The 17,136-nt window shown below is 42.5% G+C and overlaps 1 protein-coding gene across 8 annotated transcripts in view; it reads left to right on the top strand.

Moving 5' to 3' along the window:
- Positions 1-17,136, top strand: part of LOC123762286 (uncharacterized) — a 146,812-nt gene that overhangs the window by 125,889 nt on the left and 3,787 nt on the right. The window contains exons 2-9 of one of the 8 annotated variants that reach the window (XR_011229864.1): positions 5,837-6,044; positions 6,574-6,694; positions 7,794-7,938; positions 8,784-8,914; positions 10,673-10,916; positions 12,408-12,537; positions 12,737-12,811; positions 13,584-13,699. Coding sequence is in view for 4 of the 8 variants with exons in the window: in XM_069332855.1 (XP_069188956.1) it covers positions 13,686-13,699 (14 nt within the window). In the remaining 4 variants the exon portion in view is untranslated. Of the gene's footprint in view, positions 1-5,404; positions 6,045-6,573; positions 6,695-7,793; positions 7,939-8,783; positions 8,915-8,966; positions 9,085-10,672; positions 10,917-12,407; positions 12,538-12,736; positions 12,812-13,583; positions 13,700-17,136 lie in introns of those variants that run through there. The other 7 variants (XR_011229866.1, XR_011229863.1, XM_069332853.1 and 4 more) reach the window with 7 other exon arrangements.

Genomic DNA, 17,136 nt, shown 5'->3' with positions numbered 1-17,136 from the left:
AAGCAACCCGTGACAGCTGACCAACTCCCAGGTACCTATTTACTGCTAGGTAACAGGGGCACTTAGGGTGAAAGAAACTTTGCCCATTTGTTTCTGCCTCGTGCGGGAATCGAACCCGCGCCACAGAATTACGAGTCCTGCGCGCTATCCACCAGGCTACGAGGCCCCCCCTCTGTGTGTGTGTGTGTGTGTGTGTGTGTGTGTGTGTGTGTGTGTGTGTGTGTGTGTGTGTGTGTGCGCGCGCGCGCGCGCGCGTGCGTGTGTGTGTAGCAATGAGCTACATACCTCGGATGTTATTGCAAGACAAGACTCCACCCACGACTTCCTGGGAGAGATTAGGTCTGGGCAGCCGGTCTGGTGGTCAGTGACCAGGCCCAAGCCTAGTGTAGTGGCTGATGGGTCATGTCTAGCCTCTGTGGTCCAGTGGCGTGTTTGGTACTTGTACGAGGTCTTAGACCTGTTCCTTCATTTAGTCCTTATACTACTCCTTGTTTCTCTCACTATCTACCTCCTTCCTCTCACTATCTACCTCCTTCCTCTCACTATCTACCTCCTTCCTCTCCGGCCAACCTTTCTACCCCCAACCCCCTCGCACTCGCCATCCCCTACTTTACTGCTTAGGTTCTCTCTCTCATCTCCTTTCCCTACGTATGTATGTTGGAATTAAAATTGTTCGAGTTTCTAGGACGGACGCTTCACCCAGTTTTCACCGTAATTACTGTTGGGTGCGTGTTCAACATGCGCGCGCTGGGACTGGCAGAAAACAAAAGAGTGAGGTCCGTCCGAGCCTAGAATGCAAGTTCTGCTCGACGCTTTTGCTACTAGAGCTGAGGAATGTGGCCTCCTTATCTCTGTACAGAAAACTCGTGCCCTCATTCCATGTGGTATTCCACCACCCAATTATCATATAGATGGGCGAGCACTTGAGAACTGCGAGTCTTACAGATACCTTGGTGTCCCCATTAACGACCCTGGGTACCTTTCTTCTCTCAAGAGGAGACTTTGGGAGAGATTAAAGCCCTTGCGGGTCCTTGTTGGTGTCAATCATGGGCTTAACGTGAGACTTGCTAGAATGTTTTATGTATCATTTATACGCTCTGTGATTGACTACAATGCTCTACATCTCACACTGTATACTGACAAAGAGCTGAAATCTCTTGAAACCTTGCAAAATGAAGCTATGCGTCTCACCCTTGGGGCTCCAAAGTCCACGAGAATAGTTAATATGAGAACAGAGTTAAAATTACCTACCATAAGTGAGAGAATCTTGTCTATTAGCACAGTTTTCGGCGTGAAGGCATTGAGTAGATCTAGACAACACATGAAGTTTCAAGCTAAACTTTCTAATATGCTACACTCACCTGAGGTCTATAGAAGAAGAACGAAATCTGATTATGTATATTGGTTCTACAAGGTAGCCAACTCCATCAAAATATTAAATATGTACCCAACTCGACTAATGATTAATCAGCCAATTACTCCATGGGATAACTGGGATCTATCAGTTGATTTTGTAAATGCGCCCAAGAAAGATAGTGTGCACACTACATTGTTAAAACAGTTAACACTGAAAAGCATCACTGAAAGTACTCAGAGTATGGGTAACGATGTTTATCAGTGCTATACCGACGGCTCTGTAGAAGAAGGTGGACGATGTACCGGATGTGCATGTAACATATTTGAACAATCTTCTCTCGTACATACAGCAATGAAGCGCGTCAATGACTGGGCAAGTACAACTCAAACCGAACTTGCAGGCATATACCTTGCCACTGAATTTTTAAAAGACAAAGGCAGTGGACTTATATACTGTGACTCGCAGAGTGCACTCCTGGCATTGAACGCACATAGTAGTGACACCCAGAAAATAGTCAGTGATATTCGAATGAATGTTTTAGCTGCCAAAGAAAACAGATTTGAGATTAAATTCCTATGGATACCATCACATGTTGGCATCTCAAGGCATGACACTGTTGATATGCTTGCTAAGTCAGCTTGCAGAAAACCAGTGGTAGAAATTGATATGGGTGTTTCATTAGCAGTGACAAAGAGAATACTTAAACAGATACCTAATGAAAATCTCACCGACCTAACAAATTCTCAAAGACCTGAAAGTTATAGCATTAAATATTATGATAGATATCGTGAGGAGACATTCACATATGGGACTAATAGAACAAGAACCCGGCAATGTGATGTTATAGTGGCCAGAATACGCCTGGGATATAGACGTATCTGGCAGCTTTCTCAAAACCCAAATGTCGAGTACACAATGTGTCAACTTTGTGAAAGAGAAAACATGCACTCTCTTGAACATTATATTGTAGAATGTCCCATACTGACTGACTTTCGCCCTCCTGGGCTAAGGTATGCTGAACTCTGTAGTTACTATATGAGTACTGGAACACTTGATGATATATTGGACTTGTATCCAAAATTGACCATGTAATGTATCAATCATACAATGTATGTATGTGATGTAGCTATATAACCTGAGCTTGTAAAAGCACCTTCATCACCTTCAGTGATTAAGTGCTTAATTGCACACTAGTTTCTTTATCAGCTACCTCACCCTGTCAGGGTAAATGAGACAAATGTATGTGAATGCATGTATGTGTGTATATATGTATGTGTATGTGTGTGTGTATGTATATGTATGGGTATAAAGCATATATGGAAGCTGATCAGAATTACATTTCACCTTTGTGAATGTACATTAATGACACTATGTAAAAGACACATCTAATACTTTATGTAGGGCATACGTAAATCTGTGTATCTTTGTATTTACGTATGTAGGTTAGCTTAGCATTTTAAAAGCACCGAATCACCTTCTGTGGTTGAGTGTTCAATAAACCCTTGAACTGTATGTTTAACACTTCTCTAACCCTGTCCATGGAGGACAGAAGAAAATGTATATATGCTGGTTAGCATTGTAAATGTGTGGCCACGTCTGTGGTAGAAAATAATAAAAAAAAAAAAAAAAAAAAAAAAAAAACTTGTTGGTACGTTTCCTTGTGAGTACGTTGACCTGTGAGTACGTTAACTTGTGAGTACGTTCCTTTGTGAGCACGTCCCTTTGTACTCACCTAATTGTGCTTGTGGGGGTTGAGCTTTGGCTCTTTGGTCCCGCCTCTCAACCGTCAATCAACTGGTGTACAGATTCCTGAGCCTATTGGGCTCTATCATATCTACATTTGAAACTGTGTATGGAGTCAGCCTCCACCACATCACTTCCTAGTGCATTCCATTTATTAATTACTCTGACACTGAAAAAATTCTTTCTAACGTCTCTGTAAAGCACGTGAGCACGTCCCTTTGTGAGCACGTCCCTTTGTGAGTACGTCTCTTTGTGAGTACGTCCCGTTGTGAGTACGTCCCGTTGTGAGTGCCTCTCCATAACCCCGGACAACACGGGTTCAGAACAGGGCGCTCTTGCCTGTCACAGTTGCTGGACCACTATGACATGGCACTAGACGCTATGGAAGACAAACAAAACGCTGATGTAATTTACACAGATTTCGTAAAAGCCTTTGACAAACGTGACCATGGTGTTATTGCACACAAAATGCGTTTAAAAGGAATTACCGGAAAAAATAGGCAGATGGATCTACAATTTCCGGACGGGGGGGGGGGGGGGGGGGGTGGCCCTGCCTGTTATAAGTATGATTTCAATATAAAGTAGAGTTTATAGCCGCATATCAGTTGTTTACTTCTAATATTGGTAGAGTTGCCTTATCGGACTGTGGCAAAAACTGATTGTGTTTTGTTCCCCCCCCCCCCCCCCCGCCTCCCGGAGGGAGCCGGTCGGCCGAGCGGACAGCACGCTGGACTTGTGATCCTGTGGTCCTGGGTTCGATCCCAGTCGCCAGCGAGAAACATTGGGCAGAGTTTCTTTCACCCTATGCCCCTGTTACCTAGCAGTAAAATAGGTACCTGGGTGTTAGTCAGCTGTCACGGGCTGCTTCCTGGGGGGGTGGAGGCCTGGTCGAGGACCGGGCCGCGGGGACACTAAAGCCCCGAAATCATCTCAAGATAACCCCCCCCCCCATGTGTTTTGACAAGGAAGGAGGTAGTTTTTGTTTTGTAAGTTAGGAGGTTCTAATCTAAACTAATATCCGGTACCGGGGTACATAGATTTATTTCTTTTGGTATGACAGAGCGGAGGGGTGGGAAGCCGTCGGCTTCCTGCCCCCGTTAAGGTAACTGGAGAAATAAAGGGCCTTTGCTACCTAATAACAAACATTTCATTAATTGCAGTAGCATTATTAAATAGGTTAATTTGTTTTAAATGTTAATCATGATATTTATAGAAACGTTAGCATAGTCATGCAACCAATGGTTAGTTTAACATTAATATGACAACTGTTGAAATTGATACGTGGAAGAGATGTAAAGGTTCCGGTCGACCTGCGACAAATGGTTATCGTGAGATGATTTCGGGGCTTAGCGTCCCTGCTACCCGGTCCTCATCCAAGCCTCCTTTTTGTTACACATATAATGAAAACCATTATTGGAAAGTTTCCTCTCCTAACCTAACCCAGTAAGCCGGGTGACCCAGAACGGGAGAAGACGCTCGCGAGCAGCTTAACATATTGTGTACTACGCCAATATTGGGCTTTATGTAAAGCATAGGATAGAAATAATTGTAACAATTGATATTAATACATATTTTAAATACACACAGTAGGGCCCACTTGAGCAGGTTGAAAGAACACAAAGGGTCGTACTCACAAAGGGACGTGCTCACAAAGGGACGTACTCACAAAGGGACGTACTCTCAAAGGGACGTGCTCACAAAGGGACGTACTCTCAAAGGGACGTGCTCAGGGTGGTTTTTAATGATCCGTGCGAGTCATAGGCTTTCCAATTCATATTTGTTCATAAATACTTGTACTACATTTATAAGAAACAATATATAGAAAATATAAAAAATACAATAATTTGTTTTTACAATCAATAATATCCAATGTAAACATTGGGACAATGTAAACAATATTAATCAACATAGAGGCTTACTTTATTTGTTGTTAAGCAGAGGGTTGAACCACAGTCCAGTGGTTCAATGGCAGCTCTGCGTAACATAAAATAAAGTGAGCCTCTATGTTGATCAATATTGTTGACATTGTCCCAATGTTTTGATATTATTGATTGTAAGAAAAAAGAATTAAAATAATTTAAATAAAACTTAAAAGTGCGAAAAAGGTGTTGTCCTTAATGTACCACCGTATCGATGGTTATTAACGTCAGTACACTAGTTTACCAAGCACCAGGGATACCTTTAGCCCTAAACATAGTCCATGACTAAAGTAAACTCAGTGTGTATACACCGAGAAGCGGGGTGTAATACGTCCCCGTGTATATATTTCAGTTTCAATAAATATATCTCATTTGAATTAGTAGGGTATCCAATTAGGTCGAGCCGACCAATGAGAGTACAGCTAGCGAGAACGTGACGTCATTTGAAAAGGAGAAACGTGATTGGCTGTTGAGTCCACCTGCTCGTGGAGGAGCAGCTGAGCGTTATTTTGCCCCTAGAATTCCTGTAAGAGGGTCGTGTAGGTGTGGTAGTGTTAGTGGTCTGTTGTCCCTGTGCTGGAACCCAATTGTTGATGGGTCGCTGGGGCCCCAACAGACCCTAGGATACACATACTTTATACACCCTCAAAACGCGATTAGCTAGGGGCAAAATATCTAATTCAAGGCTGTATACCCCCGTGTTGGGTGTACATACGCAGTATATTTTAGTCCTGACTCATATTCAGTACTAAAATATCTTTAATCTTTACTATATATATTGTCATCTTCATTAATCTTGCTTTCCTGGTTATTACAGACTTCGTGTGGCTGCTGCAACGACAGTGAGGTTGTTCTGAAGATGTGGATGTTGGGAACAGTGAAACAGGGCTGAGGTAGCCCACTCCAGCCATGAAGTTTAGGATGGTAACAATTGAAGCCTGGGTGAAGCTCTTGTTAGCAGTGTGGACATGTCGATCTGAAGCAGGTGGCCGAGTTGTCCCAGTGGAGCAGACAACTATTATTATGTAAGTAGAGTGAATCATGGTGCAGGTGGCTGTGGTTTATAGGACCTTTAACAAGTTATCAAGGGAGGATGGTCCTATTAGGTGCGATGCACAAGGCAAGTGATGTACGTCAGCATTTAAATAACTATTGTAATTTTTAGTAGACTAAAAATGCAGATATAGAGGGTGTAAATATGAAGTTTGATGCAAGGCTTGACTGTGCCCTATGACAATTATTTGGAATGGTGCTCCTTCAGTCTAGCTTGTAATTTCAAAGCAGTTATAAGTCTGGCTAGAATAGTTAGGTTACTACTAGGCCCCCCCCCCTTTTAAAGGGATCCAACCCACATTGTAACTAACCATACCTCTGCAGTTTACCTAAATTACTTCTATCACCCTTATTGCCGTTAAAGTATTGCAGCACGAATATCAATGAAACTGCCACTTACAATTAAAGTGTTTAGGTAGCCTATTGTTAAGGCCTGAATAATGCATTAATCATTTATATTTGCCGCATTCGGTAACTAAGGCCCCCCCCCTTTTCTTCCAGGTAATACGACTGATTGGGGCATAGGTCCTCGCCGACAGGACGATGATTCAACACCAACATGAAGTGATACCTATTTTACATAAGACTGGTTCTACCTTCGCCCCCACACTACAGCCTCAAGGTGAGCCATGTTAATTGTGTACACTTGTCACGTAGATAAGAGGTCGGTAGGCTAGCAGCACAGCTCCTAGGTTCATTGAAACAAGGTGCGGCCCCCCCCCCCCCCTCCAGAGGCATTCATAATATTTAAAACATATTCATTTCATAACTGATAACAATCATTAACATGTCACATGTGACTGGTTAGAGGCAGTCGAATGTAAAACTTACATGGGCGTGTGACTAAGGTAACGTTTAAGTGCTCCTAAAAATCTTAAGACATGTTTAAGATTACGCTGATAGGATGTAAGGTTGTGGTCGACTAGCGACACAAGGCTTGACATTACCACGATCTTAACATCTGGAGTTGTGTAGTGGGGGACGAATACGGTGACGGAGGCATGTTGGAGCTTTTGTTGATTGTGTAGCGAGCGGGATAATGCCCCGACGGTAGTGGAGGTACAAGCAAAAAGTCTGGAGGAGTCTTTATGGTCAAATGTAAGTACAGGAATTTTTTTAACTTGAGAGCTTCAGCTCTTGCTTATCGTTGTGTAGCCGGAAGTATATAGTGTGGCATTGAATTTGAAAGAATGAAGTTGAGCCATTTTCGCTCCCATAGTTTTCCCTAGAACAGTAACCTTCAATGTTGTGTTCCACGTACTAATGGTTGAATAGGGGCTAGGCAATTATTTGGCAGTAAATCCTAGCTTGACAGCTGTAACTCCGGAAATGTGACTAGGGTGGACACATGTGCGACCACAAGAAGAGTAATGGGATTAATCACTTATTTTAGCAATGGTATTTGTACAGACAAGGTTTAAGAGGGGGGGGGGGGTGATGGCCCTGGTGGCGTTATGACTGGGGTGAAGTATGAAGGGGGGGAACCACCTAGTCGGAGCTGCAAGACATGAATTGTATTGTATTTGTGATCTTCGCCTGAAGGAAGTTAGAATGGCAAAGCTGAAAATATTCAGAATTCAACCTCAATCTTGATTTTAATAAAAAAATAAAGGTATTCCTAGGTTACAAGTAAACTTCAAAGTTTTACTTGCAAATAAGATGGCTTCAGGGCTTAAGATTACTAGATGGGTATTCATGTTGAGAACATTTCATTGATGCAGTACAGCGTGTGGAAGGGTGCGGGGCGGCCGGATCACAGATGAAGTTTGTATTGGTGCCACAAGTCAGCATAAGAGACGGCGAGCAAGGGCACGCGGCAGAGTAGCCATGGAGGAGAGACTTGCACGTCCCAATGTTATCTAGAAGGCGAGTGAAATTTACCTTATTTGTTGGGGCACAGATGGTTGAATTGTATACGTAAAGTGCATAAAAAGATACACACCACAGCACGATTTATACTTATAGGTGTAAGTGCACTTTAAGCGTCAGGCTTTATGGGCTTATAGAGCCCCCCCCCCCAGGCCTTGACTACTATTGTAGCAGAACATTGTAGGTAAATAAGTAAACGGTGATCTTTCAAAACTAATGGTCGCTGTAGTGGCATGACCGGGGACAGGAAGGTCATGCCAAGGCGGTTTGAGACCTATCCTTTTCATATAAGGGAGTGGAATTGTAGTGAGGATAGTGAGGGGAAAGATTGGTAATGTTTGCCTATATTGCGTAATTGTTATGACGTTCATTCCGGATGTGAGAGTTTTTGGAGGGTTTGTGTAGCTGTAGTTTGCCTTGACGTATGTTATACAAATGGTGGTTATGATAAAGGTAAAATCGGTTTCGTGTATGTTTATGGTATTTGAGTTACGGGGTTATAAAATGCTTGTTGGTTTTCCTTGATTTAAAATTGCCGGTGAAAACGTAGCAAATTTAATCAGTTGAAGTAGAGGAACGAATAATCGGACCATCCCTTAAGGCTACTCTGGGCTTAATTGGTTCAATATACCATCGTTGTGATAAAAACTATTTATGGGTTATGCATAGAAGAGTATTGATACTGTCGGTATCAATACTCTGTACAATTGCCTAACGAAGTTTGACCTCATGGGTTATTGGCAGGTACTTCTGAAAGAGCGTGATTGTTTTTGTGACTCCTGGTGGTCTTTTTTTGTCAAGTTATGCCATTTGATATATAAAATGCCGCCTTTACATTTCAGCGATTAATGACTAGTATACTACGCGACGTAGAGAATGGCGTGGTCTACATTGATGAGTTGATTTAAGACTCCAGCTGGGAAGACCATTTGCGGAATATGGAAGCATTCTTATCGGCTATTCAACAAGCGCGGTTGGTAGTCGATGTGCATAAATCGTTATTTAAGATATCTAACATTTTTTAGAACGTGTGGTTGATGGAAGATGGATCTTCCTGAAGAACAACGCAAGTCATCGTTCAGTACCCGACCTCTTCAACACGTAAGGTGGTCCTGCGTTTCCTGGGTATGGCCGGATTCTACCGTAAGTTTGTTCCTGACTTCTCTACTATAGCAGTGCCTTTGACAAATCTGAAGGAGGGAGTAAAGTTCACGTAACTAGTGTCGGCTCGCCTTTGATCCTAAAAGCCATACTATAAACTAAAGTGCCGTACTAAAAGCCGTATCTCTATAGCAAAATCTGGTAATCTGAATTTGTTAAACAATCTTAACTCAAATTAATTTGGGTTACTCAAAGATTCAGATTTATCAGAATTCTTATTTGAGTTTTTATAGTACAGTACTTGGATAAGGTAGAATTGTAAAACATTTATGAAATACAGGCTAGTCAGATCTCATAAAAAGTCCCGTAATGAATCGGGGAATAATCTCGGATGACCTAATGATTATTAAGCATAACTTTGCAAAGCATAACATTGCAAACATAGCATCAGCCAGAATATTCTAAGGTGGATTGTGAAACCTTCAAATTCAGGGATTCCACCACAATGCCTCTATTCTTCAAATGACTTGTGCTGTTCTACTTCTGCTGAGTTACTGCTCAGTACTCGCTTTCAAAACATTAGATAAAATAGCGGGAATTCAGAGAACATGTACAGTACGCATAGACATAATAGGACTGTCTCAAAGCATTCAAAATACTTTCAGAAATAATACAAGATGGGTATCATATAGTATATACATGGAAGGTAATGGAAGACCAGGTCTCATACAAAACAAAATATAAACTTAATGGAATGAGAGATATGGTAGAAAAAGCACAATCATAGAACACTGTATGAACATCAGAGGTCCCTGGTTCATCAACCTTCTCCCACCCACCAAATAGAGGAATCTCAATTCAACTAATCTCCAGTTGGAGAACACTTTTCATGCCAATTTACTTGCGTGATTCGACGAGCAAGAGTTCGCTGAAACTGGGGATGTGGGGGATTTTATCAATTTGTTAGGACTGAGTTCATAGTGAGGCAACATTATATGAAATAGTTAGACCTTGGAAAAGCCACCGAGCATATTTAAAACCAATTTTTTTTTCTCCCAAGTTGCAGAGGTTTTGGTTCAGTAAAATTTGGACCTTTTTTTTTCCTTTGAAAAATCGATTTTGAGGCTAAGGTATGGGAGGTATGGTGACTCATTGTGGCTCCAGTCGCATTTTTAATGATTTTCGTAGATGGACGCAACAATAGAAATGTTAGGGGGCCTTGAGAAAGCCATTCAGCACATTTAAAACCTATTATATTTTTCATTTTGAGATTTCCAGGTTTTCATTCACAAATATGGACCTGTTTTCCTCTGAAAATAAGCTTTTGAGGCCAGAGTGTGGGGAAATATACCAATGTGATTAAATACGTTAGGAGATAGGTTCTCTTTGTAGGTGTCCTTCATATGACTGGTTTAAATTACAATTTTGGCCAAAGAAATCGGCTATAGAGCGTGTGAAATATTAGGGTATGAATGTAAATACCCTATACACAGTAGAGTATTACGGTATGAATATACTTTGTTAATGTGGCTTTTTCGGAAAGCCACATTATAAAGTACTTGTGTATTCAGCGCACCAAAATTACGATACTAATTGTGATTTAATCTTGTAACGTGTTGAACTGTTGCAGAAGAGAGAGAGGCCGGCCGCCTGTTGTAGCAGTTTGGCCCAGAACTGCACGTTTGGTGGCGGCAAATGAGCCAATCAGAGTCGCCGACCTAGAAACCAAGCGCACGGATCAATTTGGGCAGTCAGTACTCCACTCGGTCCAGTGGCAGAAGCATAAAGTACTAGGCTTGTGGTCCATTGATACAAAAGGCCGAAAACGTGCTCCCCCCCCGGCAAGCAGTGTGTTGGCTCGGCGTTTGAGGGAGGTATGTGGCATTTTTCTACCTTGGTATAGTACAGAAATGTAAAGTGATTTAAGTCCTTATTCAACCCGTCCTCGACTCAAGTCTATTACATCCAGCGGTTGACCCCACAGACGCATTCATAAATTTTAACATGCTGTTCATTCAAAACAGGAACTTTATCAAATATAAATTATTATAATAGCATATTATGCATATATAGGCATAGGTTAGGTGTTTAGGTTCTGCTGGCCATTATTTGTATTTGTAGTACGTGGGTGAAGCATTTATAACGTTGTGATTCGAACAAAATTAGTCAGTGAAGCACTTGTTCCGGATATATTCCAACGAAATCAGTCGAGTCGTGTAAACCGATTTTCCTTCATAAACAGGAGATTTGGTGGGTGCATGGAATCACTTTTGGGTCTTCGTTTGGAAGACGGGCTGCTTTATTGGGACTGACTGGTGACGGCAGTGGATTGACATGTATGTATATTGTACATAAAACTGAAAATATTTATTTACATTTTAGAGAATACAGACGAGGTATTGTCTTCATTTTTACCCCAAGACTTGCAGATCTTGATAGTCGTGGCCCAGCCTGAATGTGTGGGGCACATGACGGAAGGGGCCTGGCTTGGGGAAGGGGGGGGGGGGTGGAGAACTGTTCCTGACCAGTACATGTGACATAAGAGAACTGGGTAGGTATTCAGGGCTATTCCTTCCAGTACCCATGTTGGGGCTGCGCCACAGCAGGGTGGTTATATCCCGTCTCTCCAATCACATTTTTAAAGATTTTCGTAAAAAGAACACAACATTAAGAGTCGAGGCCTTGAGACAGCCACTGAGCACATTTAAAACCAAATTCTATGGTTCCTTTTAATTTTAAGATTGCCGGTTTTCGTTCACAAATATGTGCCTCGTGGAGGCATCTCCTATTGCAACGAGCCCTTCATATTGCAGCGAATTTAGATTGGTCCCATATTGTTCATTTAATTCGGGTTGCACTGTACAAGTCTGTGGACCACTTCAAACAGCCTTTTAGATCAAAGTATAAGACGATCCTCCCTCAGGCTGGTGTTTAAGAGTAGAAAAGATCTGGAAATTTACCTGTAATCGGTTACAAGTACTGTACATTAGGTATGAGATATTTTCCCACATATAACTCCAAACAAACAATGCACACACAGGGCATCAACCAGGTTTAACCCTGTAATTCAAAGTATATTGGAAAAAAAGGCCTTTCATACAAGACCAGAGTGAATTTGAAAGTCAAGGCCTTTAGCCTAGAGCTCACATCCGCAGGTACTGCCTCTGCTAGTTCAGCATCAGACTAGAGCCAGGAATCTTAACCTAGGCTACTCTTAGCATGGTAACAGCCATCCCCAAAGACACAATAGTCACGCTGCACATGTAGTACCCACCAAAGGCAGTGAGTGGTGTGCTGCAGTGATTGATGTACAGTGCAATTAAAATAGGATGTGAGCCACAGTGACAGTTTTCTATCTTTAACAGTGGGGCGACTGATAGATGAAAGGATGAGCGGTCAATGTTGACGAGGAAGGTATGATACGAGCGGACCTGCAGATTAATTCAACAGAGAAGAATTAAATGCCAGTCAAAGCATAGATATCCAATGGACTTGGTAAGTATAGTCCTACTTTTTCATCAGAGGGAGCAAACACATTGGAGAAAGCCAACTGATTGAGGGCAAAGTTCTCAATCGGGGTATTTTCCCTGTAGTATTGATAGTAAGCCTCATTTGTCTAGGAATTGCAAATTTACTTAATGCAATCACTAGTTTCGTTGCACGTGTGTTATTGTTTGAATTTTCCGTTTCTCAGGTTGGCCTTATGTGAGGCAGATTCTGGCTCTTGCAGTAGATTATGAATGAGTCTTAAGAGGCCTGGTGCATTGCGGTAAGTTTGTGAATAGATGTGAATAGCTGTGTAACCATTTAAGGTGTGTACTGTTGTTGGTTAAAGGGTTCATTTAGTCGTATTTCAGTTACGTTGATAGAGGAAAGCTTTTCATCTTTTGCTTCTAGTAATGCATATATATTGGAAATAATTTACACATTTAGCACTTTCATACTAAATATTAAATTGCTATGAAGTTTGTTTTCTGCTTAAAATAATAGAATTAAAATTAAATACTTGGCAGTATACCTTGAGGGCTGACGCAATTCTCTGCTGGGTCAGGTCAGCTCCCCGATGTTCTATTATGTCTCGTTATTAAACTAAAAGGAGATAAAATCTAATACTGTATAGATACATAGTTAATATTAACTTAATTAGAATTTAGCGACCACTTCTAAATTATTAACCCTCGCACTGACTAAGAGTTCGGAAAGTGGGAGGGGGGGAGGGTTTGGATATTTCCATATCCATTATGGATATAAACACGGCCCACGTGGGTGACATAACATTTTGACGTTGTCAAAATCCTTGCATTAGTTGCCTGAAGGTCCAATAGCCTCGTTTGAGGTAACTACACTGTCTCACATTTAATATCATTAAGGCAATTTCTTGTGTATACAAGGTATTTGGAGTGATCGTGGTCACCTGTAGGACATCACCATAATCAAGTGAAAATAATTACTTCAAATTGAAGTTAAAAAGTGATGAAACACGGATTCTTTAATTACATAAATTGTGAATTTTCCCACTCTAATAATTCGATTGTCGGCAGGAAAGGAAGCATTAACATTGGCGGCCTCTTGTCTGACTCGTATATTCCCCATGAAGCTCTTTCTCATCCATGGACGAAGTTAGTTGAAGCTTACTCTGGTCTATGGACTTTCTTAGGTAAGAATTTTGTTTATTGCTAACTCTAATTCTCAGTGCAGTAAATAAAATAAATTGATTAATCTGAAATGAACCTTGAGTAACAGAACTAATGCTTTAAATCAAATAATAAATACGGCACCATCTGAATTCAAATAATTAATAAGTAACACCCCACTGTGGTAACTGTGTAGAGTAACCTTTTTTTTGTACAGTCCGCTAGAAATTAAAATTAAATAGTTAAGTTATCCACATCCTAGCATATAAAGCGCCTCATAAAGATGACCAATAGTGGGTCAGGTTAGTCAGGAGAGTTCCACATTACATTAATTGATTTTTCTAAATAACAGATTTTTACTGGTTATTTTGTAGGAGTTAGGGTAAGAAAACAGGTAGTTTACAAATGGTTCAAAGATGATAAATATATTCATATTTAAATGTTAAGACCAAATTCGTTTTATTTCTTTTATAGTAATTTGCTATTCAAACCTTTATTTTGAATGCATTACTTTTGTATGAATGTCGAATTGGAAAGTTACAAAAAACTAGAATTTACGTTTTTCCAATATAAAGAACTGTTTTGGGGAGATGTATATAATGTTTTGTATTATTATACCCCCCTTCCTTTCTGGCTCGTTGTCGCCGTGAGAAGGCTTGGTGGGCGGCTGCCAGTGTGTGATGCTTCACGAGTCAAGTCCTCTGTCCTTTTGATGCCATATACTTCTGCTGCTGCCTTCACCAATTGTGCCAGAAATCTTTTCCTTTTCCTAATTTCATTTTCCTCCTTCCCCCCCCCCCCCCCCCCGCCTCTTCTCCTTTCTAATTGTCATTTCCTGCCGACCTTTTGCCAGTTTTGATTATTCTACCGGGTTTCTTCTGTTTTGATGCCCGAGTGTTTGGGGAGGCATAATCTCTTGCCCGTAGAACCCAACGTCTCAAGTGAGGAGACCCTTTTATTGTCAAAACCCATTTCGTTGCTGAACCCGGTTGCTGAACCCGATTTTGACGGACTGATGGTTCTTAAGGTGGCGTTTGTGGGGTGTAATGTCTCTTGTTGGGTGTCCTGCCTCTAATTGTGGCTCTATGGTAGGTACGGGTGCACATTCGTGAATGAAAGTATAACCTATCGTTTTCATTTTGCTGAATAGTGTTCCTCTGACTTCTTAGGCTCGTGGGGTAGACGACCAAGCCTCAGAGTCGGACTGTGTTGGAAGACCGGGCTCTGTAGCCCCCCCCCCCCCCCCTCCCTGCTACATTGGGTTCAGACCTAGCTCCTCCTCTGACCCTCCTGACTACTCTCCTCCTCTCCCCTCCCTCCTCTGTGGTTGGGTCGAGCCATACGCCCCCAACGGTGACCACCTGGCGTGGTTCTCTCTCCTTGTGCCTAGTACACCTTTTTAACGATCCCTTCCCATACTAATAAGTACCAAGCCTTGTTTGGTCCTGCTTCATGGGCTAAATACTTAGAACTCCTCTCTCTGGATTCTACACCTGACGATTTCTCACTCCATAAACACCTTATCGATTCGTTGGATGCCTGTTACTTTTAATTCCACCCGTTTAGCTACACATGTCGTCGCTGCTCCTTCACCGGGTGCAGCTACCTGCTTAGCCGTATTGTCTTGCATTGGGGAGACCCCTGTTCGGATCTCCAAAAACGCTTGATTAAATGTCATTGTTGGCACTGTTCTCCTCCCGCACCATGTTGCAACTGGTGTTAGGGGCCTAAAAGGCTGCCATGAAGATATTAAACATATCCCCAAAGCCCAAGGCCATCCTGTCCTCCAGGTAGACACGTTCACTCGACCCCCTTGTGGTCGTCGCCGTCAGCCCCTTAGAGTTGTGAAAATCACATTTGATAGTAGGACCCTTCCGCCCTCTATAATTCTTGCTGGTGCCTGATGCTTTGTTCAGGAGTACATTCCCTCTCCTAGATTTTGCAATAAATGCTGGAAGTTCGGGCACGGTGTCCTCAAATGCTCAAGTACTGTGTATCTGTCCCATCTGTGGGGCCGATGATCACTCTAAAAGTCCGAGTTCACTTCTCCCCAGGTTCGCTGTCTCAATTGCAGTGAGGCCCACCCTACCTTCTCTGCTCGTGTATACACTACAAACTTGAGGAAGCCGTCCTCAACTTGAAACACCGGGAGCGTCAGCCTTTTCCTGAAGCAAGATGCCAAGTTCGCCATCTCGCCCCTTTTGCTGTCATATCCTACGCTCGTGTTGCGTTCTACCTCACCTCATCATTCCCACCATACTCGGTCTCTCAACAGTTTCTAGATTTTAGTCCCGAACACGCCCACCACCACCTCCCCTGTTCCTTTACGTTCTGTCCCGAAGGGACCCCCTCCTGGTTCTCCATCTGAAGTTCCCCCCTTCCTACCCAGTCGGCCATGTCTCCTGTGTTTTCTTTCCCCAATCCTTCTTCCCATCTTTCCCTGTCTCTTGGCCCTCCACGCCGCCTGTTTATCCAGGCTGATGTCCATCATCCTAACAGCAATCTTCATGATGTTCACTCCCTTTCATCATCTCTTGAGACAATTGAGTCTGTCGCCCAGTACGTTGTTGCTTGAACACCTGTCTATTTTGAGTCAGAAACGTAAAACTTTCCAAAGCTTCCTCTCTCGTCATTCCTTTAGTGAGGCTTGGTACCACTCTCTCTGCCTCTTTTCGGCAATACGAGAGTGTACCCAAAGGTAGTGTTCTGATCTACTCTTTTTCTGGTTGCCCTCAATAGTCTTCTTTCCTCCCTTACTTCTGGCATTTTCTCCGCTCTTTATGTCGACTATCTAACTCTTTGCTGTCGTGGTGGTGATTCTCCTCTCCTTCAACGGCAACTTCAACTTACGATTGATGTCGTGTCGTCTTGGGCCACCAATCAAGGCTTAAAGTTCTCTGCAAATAAGACTTGTGCTATGACTTAATCGAAAGCATGTCGTCCTTCGTCCTTCTTTGTCACTTCATGGTCATCCCCTTGTGTACAAAGATTCTGCGAAGCTTTAGGGGTTAATTTTTGACACTCGTTTGTCTTGGTCGCCCCATATCTCTTACCTCAGAGTTGAATGCTCTAGGGCTCTTAACCTACTTAAGGTTTTGTCCCATACTTCTTGGGGAGCAGATAGGCGCACGCTCCTCTATTTGCACTCCTCTCTCGTCCTGTCTAAACTCGAATATGGTGCCCCTGCATACTCTTCTGCTTCTCCTTCTACTCTTCACCGTCTTGATCCTTTGCACCATACTGGGATGCGCCTCAGCTCTGGTGCCTTTCGTTCAACTCCTACCTTCAGCTTGTACGCTGACACTGGCTTCCTATCTCTCCAGGACCGCTGTGATCGCTACTGTCTTCGTTATCTTGCATGGTCCTTTCAGTATACTCACTCTCGCCTCTGTCGTGCTTTGATTTTTACCCATCCTGTAGTTCCTGTTCCTCTTCACCACCTTCCTCTTTCTGTCCGTTT

This window comes from Procambarus clarkii, chromosome 28 (genome assembly GCF_040958095.1).
Source record: "Procambarus clarkii isolate CNS0578487 chromosome 28, FALCON_Pclarkii_2.0, whole genome shotgun sequence".
In the NCBI taxonomy this organism is placed as follows: domain Eukaryota; kingdom Metazoa; phylum Arthropoda; class Malacostraca; order Decapoda; family Cambaridae; genus Procambarus; species Procambarus clarkii.
This window is presented reverse-complemented; position numbering and strand designations above follow the sequence as displayed.